Source organism: Vitis vinifera, chromosome 3 (genome assembly GCF_030704535.1).
Source record: "Vitis vinifera cultivar Pinot Noir 40024 chromosome 3, ASM3070453v1".
NCBI classification, from domain to species: domain Eukaryota; kingdom Viridiplantae; phylum Streptophyta; class Magnoliopsida; order Vitales; family Vitaceae; genus Vitis; species Vitis vinifera.
The window spans coordinates 9,874,865-9,890,432 of NC_081807.1; the positions used below are offsets into that span (position 1 = coordinate 9,874,865).

At 37.2% G+C, this 15,568-nt stretch overlaps 2 protein-coding genes across 2 annotated transcripts in view; one reads left to right on the plus strand and one right to left on the minus strand.

Annotated features, from left to right (window-relative positions):
• Positions 1 to 11,004: 11,004 nt before the first annotated feature.
• On the plus strand, positions 11,005 to 12,526 carry LOC100257670 (probable E3 ubiquitin-protein ligase ZFP1). The gene has a single exon (XM_002264222.4). It carries the CDS (start codon positions 11,005 to 11,007, stop codon positions 12,268 to 12,270), a length of 1,266 nt encoding a protein of 421 aa, XP_002264258.1. The 3' UTR covers positions 12,271 to 12,526.
• A 1,438-nt stretch (positions 12,527 to 13,964) lies between these two features.
• LOC100247582 (exocyst complex component SEC6) overlaps positions 13,965 to 15,568 on the minus strand; it is a 43,941-nt gene continuing 42,337 nt past the window's right edge. The window contains exons 23-26 of the mRNA XM_002264696.5: positions 15,426 to 15,515; positions 15,175 to 15,291; positions 14,827 to 14,889; positions 13,965 to 14,437 (exon numbers count right to left, since the gene is read on the minus strand). Coding sequence (XP_002264732.1) covers positions 14,306 to 14,437; positions 14,827 to 14,889; positions 15,175 to 15,291; positions 15,426 to 15,515 — 402 coding nt within the window. The 3' untranslated portion in view covers positions 13,965 to 14,305. The remainder of the gene's footprint in view (positions 14,438 to 14,826; positions 14,890 to 15,174; positions 15,292 to 15,425; positions 15,516 to 15,568) is intronic.

Here is a 15,568-nt window from a genome sequence, read left to right on the forward strand (position 1 = left end):
ATTACCGGATTTCTGACTTATCGTATATTTGATGCCACACTGGGGCATCTTTCCATTTCGGATGAGGTTTGGAGATCTCCAAAGAGTTACATGATCGTTCCCACTTATGGAGTATGTGCCGAGACGATGACTTGTTCGCTATTGTTATGATGATTCCTCTATGGAGCCTCTCAGGAGTCATCCAGTTAGGCACGCACTTCTCGGCACTCAGATGCCATCTTGCCCCTCTATTTGAGAGATGCATTTTAGCTTGATGAGCGTGATGCTGTTATGGATTCGGATGATCGAGATTACATATCTATTGATGCATGATTCGACGTCATTTGACTTTCCTGACTTGTCACACATTTGATGCCATACTAGGGCATATTTTCACTCTCGATCGAGATTTGCAGATTCTCGCTTTTGCATGATCGCCCTTAGTTACGAGATGTGTCGGGTTGATGATTCGGTTTCATTCTGTCATGACTCTCAGATGGACTTTTCCTTGAGTCGTTTCATCGGGCTCACACTTTATGATATCATTACGATTTTTGGATGGAGTCATCTCAGGCTCGTGGACTCTCACATCATCATTTCATCGGATCACATGTCAGATCTTCTATGCATCCCCATCGAGTTATTCATGAGTCATCAGGACAGATCGGATACATCTGATGGCATACTGGGGCATATTTCCTCCCTTCAGCTATGGAGATGGTCGTTCTGTCATGGATCTGTTACAGTTTTCATCATTTGATCGAGAGATATCGTATTTGCTTCATGGGTCACTATTTTGGCGATATTCATCGAGATGAGCTTTCAGTGTAGCGTGATGTTCGGGTTGCGACTGCCTCGCTATCCATGATTCTTCGGTAGAGGGTTGTATTGAGATCACAGTGATTACCCTATCAGATCGTTTTCTCTGGGGGCTCCTTATTGGATCATTTGGTTTGATCATCCCAACTCACTAGCCGAGCATCTTTCGAGACTTATGGAGTCTCTTCTAGACCCTTCCGATGGATCGAGAGTTGTGGTGACACGCTACACTAGGGCATATTTCCTCCCATCATTCCCTTTCAGTTCGGTGTTCGGAGCTTTCGTGCCTTTCTTGTTATGACGTTCAGAGTCGTCCTTCTCAGCTTGACGTTCATGGTTATTCAGTTTAGTTGGCGTTCAGAGCCATTGTTTTCCATTTGGCGTCCAGAGCCATTGCTTCATTTTGGCGTTCAGAGCCATTGTTCATTTTCCTATTTGGCGTTCAGAGCCATCATCGCTTCTTAGTTCTGGCGTTCAGAGCCATCACTATTTTCCATTTGGCGTTCAGAGCCATTGTTCATTTTCCTATTTGGCGTTCAGAGCCATCATCGCTTATTCGGTTTGGCGTTCAGAGCCATCATTCTTCTCAGTTTTGGCGTTCAGAGCCATCATCGCCTCTCAGTTCTGGCCTTCAGAGCCATCACTATTTTCAGTTTGGCGTTCAGAGTCATCATCACTTCTCAGTTTCGGCGTTCAGAGCCATCATCATTCTTAGTTTGGCGTTCAGAGCCATCATCGCTTATTCGATTTGGCGTTCAGAGCCATCATCGTTCTTAGTTTTGGCGTTCAGAGCCATCACTATTTTCAGTTTGGCGTTCAGAGTCGTCATCACTTCTCAGTTTGGTGTTCGGAGCCATCCTTATTCTCAGTTTCGTCGTTCAGGGCCACTATTTTCAGTTTGGCGTTCAGAGTCATCCTTGCTTATTTGGATTGGCGTTCAGAGCCATCATCGTTCTTAGTTTTGGCATTCAGAGCCATCATCTATTTTCAGTTTGGCATTCAGAGCCATCACTATTTTCAGTTTGGCGTTCAGAGTCGTCATCACTTCTCAGTTTGGCGTTCAGAGCCATCATCGTTTCTCAGTTTTGGCGTTCAGAGCCATCACTATTTTCAGTTTGGCGTTCAGAGTCGTCATTACTTCTCAGTCTGGTGTTTGGAGCCATCCTTATTCTCAGTTTCGGCGTTCAGAGTCGTCATCTTCGTTCTCAGTTTTGGCATTCAGAGCCATCACTATCTTCGGTTTGGCGTTCAGAGCCATCATCGTTTCTCAGTTTTGGCATTCAGAGCCATCACTATTTTCAATTTAGCGTTCAGAGCCGTCATCACTTCTTAGTTTCGGCGTTCAGAGCCATCATCATTCTTAGTTTGGCATTCAAAGCCATCATCACTTATTCAGTTTTGGCGTTCAGAGCCATCACTATTTTCAGTTTGGCGTTCAGAGCCATCCTCGCTTATTCGGTTTGGCGTTAAGAGCCATCATCGTTCTTAGTTTTTGGCATTCAGATTCATCGTTTCTCAGTTTTGGCGTTTAGAGCCATCTTTATTTTCAGTTTGGCATTCAGAGTCATCATCATTTCTCAGTTTTGGCATTCAGAGCCATCTCTATTTTCAGTTTGGCGTTCAGAGTCGTCATCACTTCTCAGTCTGGTGTTCGGAGCCATCCTTATTCTCAGTTTCGGCGTTCAGGGCCACTATTTTCAGTTTGGCGGGCCATCTTCGTTCTCAGTTTTGGCGTTCAGAGCCATCCTTGTTCTTGGTGCGACGTTCAAAGCCATCATTGTTCTCAGTTCGGTGTTCAGAGTCATCACCATTTCTTTTTTAGTTTTGGCATTTAGAGCCACTTTCTGTACCCATTCATGCATTTTGATCCACTATCTTTAGTTTTTGGCGTTCAGAGCCATTCTATAGTCACTTTCTCTCTTAGTTTTGGCGTTCAAAGCCATTTTTCATGCCCATTCATGCATTTTAGAGTCACCATCTTTCTCAGTTTTGGCGTTCAAAGCCATTTTTCATACTCATTCAGGCATTCGATGTCACCATCTTTCTTTAGTTTGGCGTCCAGAGCCATCGTATATATCCCTTCGGGCACCTTGAGTCATCAACTTTTGGTGTTTTGATGTTCAGAGTCATTCCTTCTCATCTGTATCATTCAGAGTCATAGGCCCTGACATTCATATCCATTAGCATTGCGCATGTTGCCTTCATGGATTTGCGTTTATCCTCGTTTTCCTCACCTTGTCACCTTGTGCTTATCGCCTATTCGTCATTGTCCTTTCATATCTCCCTTCTCACTGCTTATGACGATGTCCTTTGAGTTCATGATACGTATTTCTGTCATGTTAGTGAGCACCCTACACTTGTCATTTTCATATAGTTCATTTAGGATAGTCTCCTCCTACCACATTCTTTCCCGTACTTCAAAGTGGTTCGATCGTTATTCGTTCTTGATATGGTTTTTCGAGTCACTTTTGGAGACGTTTTAGGGGGAGCCTAAGTCCTTAGTGAGGCTTCAGAGGCATTTTGAGACGTTTTTCTCTTTTAGGATTAGAGTCTTTGTGTTCGTCTACTAGCTTGATTAAGTTTGCATTTCACTAGCGTCCCTATGGGGGTCTCCTTGATTCTTCGGTAGATTTCACTTCATTACACTCACTATTCACACTTTCTCTTCACTTCAGTGTTCATATTCCTTACACTCGTGAGCTCTACCGAAGAGGGGCATATTTGTAGACCCCCCGAGGAGCTTTGTTTTTTTTTTAGGGTTATTATTACTTTTGGGTGCGGCTTCTGACAGGTCTCTTAAGTGGGCTGCTTTGGGGCAGCTAGAGAGGGGGACGACTAGCCACCAGAGGAGACAGGTCTTCTCGTTGCTGTAGAGAGGGGGGAACCAGGGGAACCAGAGGGCTGAGGATTTTTCTGGGGATCTTTCAGCGGGAAAACGGACTGGAGAGGTGGGACTGAGAGAGAGACATACCGAGGAAACGAGCAGGAAAGTGGAATAACTCAGGTATGGATTCTGAAAACCGGATTCATTCATTTATTTATTTTTTGTTTGTTTTTGATGCCATGTTATGATAGTTTCTATGCATGAGGATTTTCATTTTTGATGTCTGAACATGCATATTGTGGATCCTTGTAATTTATTTATTTTTTCTGGAATCTGAGCTTACTTTCACCCACTCTGTGCTTGATTCCTAATTTCTTTTCTGAGCTCATTAATTGATATATGGAGTGAGGCTGGTACGGGTCCATTTTGCTCCTATTATTTGTGTTCTGTTTCGCTGTTTTCCCCTGTTCTTGAAATGGGTATTGGGGCCTGGAAACGTGGAAGTCTTAGATATTGTTCATGTCAGCAAAGAGGGTGCATTTTCCATGCTCTTGACTTATCAGAGAAGGAGTTTGTCCGGAGCATTATATTGCCATGGCGAGGGTGTTTGCGCTGTTTCTCTTGGCTCTTCTTGCCATTTCCATGCTTCACACCATTGTTTTAGCTTCGCATGGCCATGGCGGTCACCACTACGACCAAAGGAACCATGGTCCGGGGAGTCCGAAGAGCTTCCAATGCCCGTCACAGTGCTCGAAGAGGCGCAACAAGACACAGCACTACAAACCTTGCACGTTCTTCTGTTAGAAGTGCTACCAAAAAAAAAGTGCCTGTGCATTCCCCAGGGTATTATGGTAATAAAGTCGTTTGCCTAGGCTACAAAAATTGAAGGCCAAGGAAGGAGGACCAAAATGCCCCTGGGTTGTTACCTTATTTACCCTTCTCACCCATTTTAAGTTGGCCCGTTTGCTTGCTTTAATTTTTAAGTAATTTCCATGTTTCCAGCTTAAGTAATGTAATTTTTAAAGCCCTAATTTCTAGGTAAATCTTATAAATCCCAATTTCTAAACCCTACTTACAAAACTTGCATATTTAAATAATTCTCCTAAATTCCGTTTTTTTAAAATTTAATCCAGATTTCCGAAATTCCGATCTTTTATATATTTATCTTTATCACCTTATCCATTTATTTATGTACTTAAATTTAAAATTTACATCTTTAAATAATCCGCTTTTTTAAATTTAATCCAGATTTCGTTTTTCTTTTATATGTATTTATCTAATCGTTATCACCTTATCCATTTATTTATTTGTTTAAATTTAAAACTTTCATTTTTTCAAATAATCTTCCTAATCCAAATCTTTAAAATAATCTTTCAAAATTCTAATTTCTAAATTTAAATTCCACTTTCCGAAATTTTAAATTCTCACATCAATTTATTTAAATCACCCTTATTTTATTTATTTATTTGAAATTCTATCATCAAGCAATTCCTCAAAATCCCGTTTTCCAAACTCAATTTCCTAATGTTCGGAATTCTAATTCCCATATTTATTTATTCAATCATTATTCTTGTTATTTATTTATTTATTTGAAATTCTATCATCAAGCAATTCTTCAAAATCCCGATTTCCAAACTCAATTTCCTAATGTCCGGAATTCTAATTTCCATATTTATTTATTCAATCATTATTTTTGTTATTTATTTATTTATTCAAAATTCTATCATCAAGCAATTCCTCAAAATCTCGATTTCCAAACTCAATTTCCTAACTTCCGGAATTCTAATTTCCATACGTATTTATTCAACCATTATTTTTGTTATTATTATTATTATTACTATTTATTTATTTATTTAAAATTCTATCCTCAAGCAATTCCTCAAAATCCCGTTTTCTGAACTCAATTTCCTAATTTTTGGAATTCCAATTTCCATATTTATTTATTTAATCCTTATTATTTTCATTATTATTATTATTTCATTTGTTTATTCTAAAATTCAATTTTAAACAATTCATTAAAATTTCCGACTTTCAAATTTAATTTCTAATTCCAAAATTCCAATATTCACATTAATCTATTTAATTATTATTATTTTGATTATTTATTTCAAAACTCCATTTTAAATCAAATTCTCTAAAACTTCTGATTTTCGAATTAAATTCCTAGTCCCCCATCTTCCCATTAATTTATTTAATCATTAGTATTTTATTCATTTATTTCAAAACTCCATTTTAAATCAAAATTCTTTAAAACTTCTGATTTCCGAATTAAATTCCCATATTCCCATTAAATTATTTGATCATTAGTATTTCATTTGTTTATTTATTTCAAAACCAAATTCTTTAAAACCGCTGATTTCCGAATTAAATTCCTAAACCTGAAAATTCCCGTATTCCCATTAATTTATTTAATCATTAGTATTTTATTTACTTATTTCAAAACTCCATTTTAATTCAAATTCTCTAAAACTTTTGATTTACGAATTAAATTCCTAATCCTGAAAATTCCCATATTCACATTAAATTAATCACTAATAGTTTGTTTATTTATCTTAAAATTCTATCTTAAACAATTCTTTAAAATTTCTAACTTCTAAATCTAATTTCCAAATTCAAAAATTCCAGCATTCTCATTCATTTATTTAATCATTATTTTCGTCCTTATTATTATTATTCCATTTATTTATTTCAAAATTCCATTTTTTTAAACATTTTTTTGAATCCCAATTTCTGAACTTAATTTCCGATTTCTAAAATTCTAATTTCTTTCAAGTTTGACATCCTAAAATTTCAACTCTTAAATTTAATTCCCAATACTCCAATTTTCAAATAAACTCCAATAATCCAGTTTTCACTCGAATAGTTTTTAATTACATTTCAGTTCCTAAATAATCTTCTGATCTTCTTAATTTTACATAAGCAATACTGATTCCTTCATAATTCTAAAACATGGGATCTGTGAGATTAGCTCATGAACAATAAATCGGGCTTTGTTGGGGGTCCTATGTTTGATCCCTTTTTGACTGTCAATTGTCGTGCTTAATGTATTTCGTTTGAGCTTCGTTTCGCACTCTGATATGCATAGGATATATTTTGTATTCATTAATTGTGCACTAATCCCGTTTCTTGATAGCGCATTGTTGTTTGCTGCCCAGGTACACATTCACTCATTCTGATCATACACTGTACATATTCTGATTCTCATATATGCATGATTGATGTGAGTATCCATTGACTTTCTTATTCGAGTGCCACGTCAGTTTCACTTTATTAGTAGAGACCCGACTTTAGGGACTTAGAGGGGTGCTACGGTCTCTACCGTACCTTCCCGATAAGTAACCTGACCCCCGAACCCGATCCGGTTTTTCACAGACCACCTTTTTCCAAAACAAGGAGTCACACTTAGGGTTTTTCTTTCTTATTTTGTTTACCCTTTAAAAATAAAACAAGAATAAGTGGCGGCTCCAAGTCATTTTCTTAATCAATAAAATCATTTCTTTTCGAATTAAAATCAAGCTCGCCATCGAGTAGGAAACGCATGAGCTGAAATGCGGGGTCCACAGTGTACTCTAAAAGCGAGATGTGTACAGCTCAGGTTTTGAATGAATTCCTTCAAAATGATGTATAAAAATATACCTTGAAAAACTCTCTGGAAAAATTGGTTTTTCATATTCATGTTTAGAGAGTGAAGGGTGACCTGCTTTTATAGGCTACTAACACAGTCCTAATAGGAATCTACTTATAATTAGAAGATGACACAAAGTGGAAGGTGATTCTATTTATAAAAGGAATGAGATTCTACTTGCACAATCTCAATAGGACTCTTCCCAAAAATATAACACTAATAGAATAAAATAAAAAATAATTCTCAATAGGACACTTTCCAAAAATAAAAATAGAATTTTTTTTTTTTGGAGGAAAAAAGAATCCAATGCATCAGTACTAGTGCCCAAAGGCTATGAACCAGTCTTAGGACAAATACGTATTGAATCACAAAACATGGTGAAAATAAATTTCTATGAACCAGTGTTTCTTTATGTAACTCAAGGGACTTTTATCCACATTGGTTTTCTCAACTACACTACAAGTTATACAAAATGGGTTGACACAAATAGGTCATGCGCCCTGCCTGGATATTCATGAGAGCTCTAGAGAACCTACCTAAGTTCTCATAGGAAGCGACCCCACCTCCACTCTCATATAGGTGAATCCATCAAGTATGTTCTGCATTTAAACAAACCATCCATAAGGAATATGGTATTCATTAAGAGTGAACACTCAACCTTAGTCAATGCATAATACGCTTTATCTACACCATAGGGATGGACTCTCATACAATTAGAGTTGATAGAGCACATCAAGTCAACAAGTGATTTGTTATTACCCATATGAACTTACTTCATGGAATTTCCATTCTAATAGGTTGGGTTACCACCACTCTTGACTTATGTAATAGGCATGAGCCCTATCCCACTCGATGTTTCTTCCACTAGTTTCTTATTTAGTGGTTTGGTCAAAGGATTGACCAAATTCAACTCTGGCCTAACAAATTCTAGGGATATAACCCCTGTTTCAAGCAGTTGTCATACAATATTGTGCCTTAGGCGTATATGCATGTTCTTCCCATTAAATATTTTACTCTTAGCCTTAACAATTGCAGCTTGGCTATCACAACGCATAGACACAGACGGGGTTGGTCTCGTCCATAAAGGGATATCTGCTAAGAGGTTTCTAAGCCACTCAGCCTCAAAACTTGTCTTTTCTAAGGCAATAAACTCAACCTCCATAGTAGATTAAGTAATGCAAGTTTGCTTGGCAGACTTCCAAGAAATTGCACTTCCACCACAGATGAAAACATATCCACTAGTGGATTTCATCTCATCTAAATTCGAGATCCAATTTGCATCACTAAATCCTTCAAGGACACTTGGAAATCCACAAAAGCACAAACCATAGTTAATGGTGCCTCTCAAATACTTAAGGACTCTACGAACAGCAGTCCAATGGTCCTGATTAGGACTTTGGGTGTACCGACTCAATCTACCTATTGCATAAGCAATGTCAGGTCTGGTACAGTTCATTAAGTACATTAGACTCCCTATGATATGAGCATACTCTATTTGGGCAACACTATGTTCTCTATTTTTCTTCAGCTGTGAGCTGGGATCATAAGGAGTTGATAGTGGTTTATAATCAAAGTGTTCAAACTTCCTTAGGATCTTTTCAACATAGTGCTCTTAAGAAAGTTTAAGCCCATTAGGTGTTCTAATTATTTTAATTCCTAGAATCACCTCTGCCTCTCTTAGGTCTTTCATATCAAACTTAGAACATAGGAATTTCTTGGTCTCACACACAACATCTAGGCTAGTTCTAAAGATCAACATGTCATCAACATAAAGGCAGATGACTACACATGTGTTATCCTCATACTTTTTATAGATACACTTATCAACATTATTAATGGAATATCCATTAGTTACTAACATATGATCAAACTTATTGTGCCACTGTTTGGGAGCTTGTTTTAACCCATATAGTGATTTAACCAATTTACACACATTTTTCTCGTAAGATATTCTATTTTGAATATGACATGCAGATAGGATAGCTTCCTCCCACAAGTTCAAGGGTGCTCCTGAACTTACCAACATTGCATCAAAGGTTTTAGGACCTAATTTTTGCTTTTTAAGTTCAAGGAGAAGAAGTTTAGCTAAACACCCCCACACTTTCAGGTATGCTATATTAGGTGCATAACCCTTCCACAACTCATAAGAAGTTTTACCAGTTTTCTTGGTTGGTAACAGATGAGAACCATCTTCTGGTTTTGGGTCAATCAAAATGTGTTCCAAGTTCACCACATCAATTATAGAGAAAACCCTTTCTTGCCATCTCTTAAAGAATGTCCCATTGAAGGGATCAATTTTAGAGGTGTCAGGACAGGTGTGAACTAGGGAAGCTTCCATTTGGATATATTTCAAGATTGTTGGAATTTTAAGGGTATGGAAACTAAAGACTAGCCCAAAAGACACAAACAAAGAACATAATGAGTATAAAAAAAAACTTATCGGCTGAGGCGTGACAAACACTGTCCTTGAAATAGATCCACCTTCCTCAAATATGAACTCGATGCACTAGGGTACCAATGGTCTACCTCTAGGATTCAACAGCTAAATCTCGCCTTAGCTACACTCTGAAAGCGAGATGTGTACAACTCGGGTTTTGAATGAATTCCTCCAAATTTATGTATAAAAATATACCCTTAAAATTCCAACACCCTGAACATAAAAAATGGGGATTCACAAGTTTCTCTTAGCCATTTACATCTTAGGTTCAACCCTGGCTCATTTCTCACGACACCCACAATGCTGCATAGGCACAGGTAGGAGTGCAGCCCATCACATGGAATGAGACAGCCGAAGCCTATGCCAGGAGATATGCATCTTAGGTCACATCCATGTTTCATATCATTGAAGACCATCCTCTCCATTGTTATTCATGCACTTGAAATTCAACCTTGATCTCACATGCATTAAAATTTCCAACTTTGATGTGCCACCTTACTATGAAATTTCACTTTGATTTTTTAACAAATGCATCTAAATTGGTGGACATCTCCACCTGCCATGGCTGAAATTTAACAAACAATGAGAACTTTACCACTTAGGTGAAACTAATGTCAAGCAGATGAAAGAAATATTTTAAAAATTAAATATTAAAAAAAAATCCTTTTTAATATTATTAAAAATTAAAAATTATTAAATAATAATAATAATGGTTAAAGTCATGCTTTTTCAATAAAAGTTGTAAAAATGTTTTTTGGATGAAACTACAAAAATCTTTTTTAAAAAAGAGGTAATAAAATCCCATTGTGTTTTTTTTAAAAATATTTTTTAAACTCTTTTTTTAAAAATAACATCTTTTAATAAAATTGAAGAATTTTTTTTTAAAACGTTAAATTCAATTTGTGAAATACCTTTTCAATGAAATTAAAAAAAAAAAAAAAAAAACACTCTCTTCTTTCAATTGGGATTGGAGATATTTTTTTTTTTCTAAGGATTATGTAAAAAAAAAATTTTAATAAAAATGAGGTGGGATTTTTTTGAATTGAAGTTGTAAAAATCATTTTCTTAATGAATTGGATTAGAATATTCTTTTTAATAATTTGTAGAAATCACATTTCATAAATAAAAATTTGAATTTTGATTTTTCAATAATAATAATAATAATAAGATTTGGTTTCTAAAAAGTGAAAAGAGAATATTTTTTTCTTTCTATTTCTGAGATGTAAAGTTTTAAACGGTAGAAATATATTAGAATTAGAAGTTTCTATTTTCTATAAATGGAAGATTACCAAATGTTTAGTCCAACAAATTTCCCACACCATGTTTTCAGCTCCAGAGAATTCAAGTCATTTTGATGCGCCTCATTTACCTCAGCATTATGATGGCTCTGCTATGTTCTATGGGATTCGCCTTCATCATCCACTCCCAAGTCTTGATATAGCTGTTGCTCCTCGATCCAACATTCATGATCGAAAGAATGCTCAAGGCATCCTGGGGAATTTTCACTATTTTAATGGCTTTGCAAGCTCTAGTTCTTCGGCTCCCCCTTTCAATACAAGGCATCTTGAATTCGGGGTTCCCGTGATGGATTCTGCATCTTTGGCCTTTGCCCAGCCGCAGTACAGAGGGAATAATGCTCCTTCAATCATGGAAGTAGGATCTCACAGAAGTGTGAGGAACAGATCAGGTGCTGTTGGGCCGGATTCTGTTCTGGCACATAATCATTACCATTTGGTGCAAGGAAACCATATTGGCCATCCTTTTCAGCCTTCTGGCAATCCCTGGGTTGACCAACAATCAGGCAATAATGGTAGTGGTGGGGGAACTTTGGCCTGGAATCATGGACTTGCTTTACCTTATTTGCATGGGAGCAATATCAGTGGAGGTTCTAGAGAGGCTGGGAATGTGGGTATACAGGGATATCATGATACATCTAGTGGCAGAAGTTCCACAGATTACCTTCAACCTCCTGTCCTTCACCGGCACCATAATCTTCATTATCCACCACCACCACCACCACCACCTATGCAAGGAGCAAGAAGACATTTCCACCCTCAAGTAGTGGCATCTTCTTATAGACTTGCCACGATTAGTTCACGTAGTCCTGAGCCTCCTCAGGTTGGTGCAGAGGCAGGGCACAGGCATCCAGGACCTGTTCCACCTACTTGGATCAGGATAGATCGATCTCATCAAGGGGGAGTCGCACCTGAGGCAACATCGAGACATGGTAATCTGCCTTACTTGAGAACGCTCCCAGAAGAAGAAGTTGCCATACTAGATCTTTCAGCATCTTATCAAGTAGGGGAAGTAGGCACAGGGCTTTCAGAGGAATCCATTACAAATTGTCTAAAAACTAGAACTTATATATCTTCAACTTGTCTGAATCTGGAAGAGGGTGCAAGTATGGATCAGGAAAAGGATTCTTGCATTATATGCCAGGAGGAGTATGAGAATGAAGAGAAGATTGGATTTCTTGATTGTGGGCATGAGTACCATGCAGATTGCTTGAAGAAGTGGGTGCTGGTGAAGAATGTGTGCCCCCTCTGCAGAGCCCCAGCAATGACCCCAAAAAAGGAGGATGTATAGAGGAGCGACGATGGTTGAAAGCTTATTCAGGCAGCCCTTTGTTTTCTTATTTTTTTTATAGGTGTTTCTCCTTGTTCTTTGGTAGTTAAGCACCTGTAAACCTCTTCGGTTAAATCACCCGGAAGAGAAGTGTTGTTAACATCCAATTTGATGAGATGTCACCCATGAATAGCGGCTAAAGCCAACAAAGGTTTAACCGTTAGCAATTTAGCCACTGGGGAAAATGTATCTAACATAATCCACACCTTCTTGTTGGGTATATCCTTTTGCAACTAAGGGTACTTTGTGACGCTCCAGTGTACCATCAACTCGAAATTTTAATTTGTAAACCTATTTACATCCCATAACTCGTTTACTAGGAAGAAGGGTGGTTAAGGACCATGTACCATTCGCCTTAAGAGATTGGAGTTCTGCCTGCATAGCTTGTTGCCACTCTGGAATTTCCACAGCATGGGTGAAAGAAATTTGTGAAAGCTAATTCAGGTTCATTATCATTACGAACTGATTTGATTTTAACACCATATATGTGTGGACAAGACTATAAAATGCAGGAAAAACGATAGCAACATCAAACTTAACTTTCAACAAATACACCCAAGTAAAATAAGTAAAATCATCCACAATGGTAAGGAAATAATGGAACCCATCATGGGTTGGTAAATGGAAAGCACCCCAAGTATCCAAATGCAACAATTCAACAGCAGAAATTGACACAAAATTAGAATTAGGAAATGGTAAACATTTCTGATTTGCTAAATGACAAATTGAACAATGAGGTGTTTCAATAACTAGTTGTTTAAAATGCAGTACATTTTTCAAAATATTAAGCCTAACATAAGAGGGATGTCCTAAATGAGAATGCCAAACTTCATGTTCTTTCTTAGAGACATTATTACAAACACCTGAGATAGGAAAAAGGTTGGCTGGATCCAGAATGTAAAGGTTGCCCCTCCGTTTACCCATCTCAATCATCTTCCCTTGCAAATAGTCCTGAATAAAAGAAGATTTAGTAACTCTACCCATGTGGAATAAAAAGGAAAAAAAATCCAAATCTATTTATAACTTCCTTATATTTCTTAGTGAGACAGATCTCTGAAAATATTTGTTCCATAATCCACCCTAGTTCAAAAACCACGAGATGTCTAAAAATGAAGTTGTAGAACTTTTATGTGAGTGACATGAAGGAAGGATAATGAAGAAGGAAAATTTGAAAGTAGAGATGATTATCAATCACAGGAGAATGGAACAAGGGTCACACACAAGACAAGAAAGAGGAGTCAAATGTTAGGAGCTGGTCCATTATAGACAAATAAAACACGAAGAATGGCCCTACAAAGCCAGATTTGAAGAAGCAAGTCCCACAGGAGTAAGGATGTCATGAGAAGGCATATCATCCATGTTAGGGGGCACAACTGGATGAGGATTTGAACTGAAATGCTTGGTTGCTAGGAAGCATACACATTCAAATCTATTCTACTTCATCCCTCATATCTGCATGTAAACCATACAATCTACTCGTTTTTTTGCTTTTCCTAGTAAATGATAAATCTAGTGTTAGGATGAACAACTTTTACTAGTCTATATCAGAAGCTTTTTCCAAATGACTTGGCTTCTAGAAACAGGATTTACTGAAAAGGAAATAAACCAATGGCATTTACGGAGCCAGGATTTGAGGTATCTGAAACAACACAAACTTCAAACACATAATCCATAAGAGGACTAATACATCCATTAGATTTTGCAAGAAAGTAACACTCAATTCCAACATGGCTTCCAAGGAATCAGCAGTTCAAATACAAGAGACACCAAATAGAACAAACCCAGTTTGAACAACACTGAAATTCAATATCTACAATGAATGGAATGCAAAATCAACAATGTAGAGAGTCGTAAAACACTGAAGAAAAGTATACTCTTGGTTTGCAAAAAGAAATACAACTGCAACTTTTCCATCAGGGGTGGCTACAGGCTTGTGTAATGCACTACTTTGTTGTCTATGATCAAAATGAAAGCATTGATACTAGGGAGGGAGCTCTCAAGTCAGCTTCCGCCATAACGATCCCTTGGAAGCTGTAAGACACTTCACCTTTGGGAAAACAAAACCTGCCTTTGGGGGGTTACCGCCAACAAGGGAATTTTCGTAGATTTCTTTGCACTCTTGGACAACCTGTTTGAGAAAGACATGTATTGATATCAAATTTGAAGCAGATGAGCCCCTTCCCTCTAAATCAATATCATATTCATGTGTTGAAACTGAAACTGATGATGCTTCATACTTTGAAACTTGAATTTTAGAAGTGATAAAAGTTTCCCAATTACGCTTTATGGTTGCAGACCCAATCACTAAATTTCAGGGTACTTCCTACAAATGATAGAAAGACTATTTGTACTTCTTAACACTAGTGAAATTGTCATATTTTATGATTTTAGTGTCTCATCCCTGAATATTACACTTCCAACAGAATGCTATTTCATGGGATTTACATCCTCTTAAGGTTCCAAAGTAAATAATTTTGGGTTTGATGTAAGAGAAACTAATTATAAGGTTGAATTTACCTCCTTTGCATCCTTCCGTGGTATGCCTTCTCGCAGTCCAACTAGTTTCTCAACCACCTCAGACTGCAAACCAAAGAAAGTAAAGATGCTTGAGATTCTTAACAGAAACATTCTGAGCATAGGAATTCAGGAATTCCAAGAAAATTCTAATACATCGACAGTTAATTGGAAACAAAATAAAATGAACAGAATACAAATTACTGGGATGGTGACAAAGTGCCAATATTAAATATTATTTTCTTCGATATGAAAATAGCTAGAGGCTATTAGGTTATTTGGAATTTGATACTCAGAACCACAAAACGAAAAATGGTCACTACCATGAACACTATTTTTAATAGCACTTACTGGACAATCGGGTTGATGTTCAAGAATGTTTGTGTAGATGAGTGTGAAAGTATCCAGGCTCTCTGCGGAAGCAAGCTCTCTCAAGTCACTCAGTATCCTGACTCTGTTTTCAACTTTCTGTAACACATAAGTCAAGGAAATGTGGAGGAAGTAAGAAGCATTGCAGATGAATAGATCAAGAAAATTACACTAGAAAAAATATTGAGGTAACTGTATTTCTAGTAAACTTAAGTCAAGGTGGTGGCACTTACGGAGACACTTATGTACTCCCTAAAGAAATCCAAGATAACCTCTTCATCTAGCCTCATCCGTTCAATGGTTTCTTCCTTTATATAGTTTCTCTGCAATCACAAGCATCATTAAGCCATTCATGCAAGGAAACAAAAGATATTAC

Excerpts from the sequence above, each read along its gene's own strand:
- LOC100257670 (XM_002264222.4), top strand. The coding sequence starts at position 11,005 with ATGTTTTCAGCTCCAGAGAATTCAAGTCATTTTGATGCGCCTCATTTA.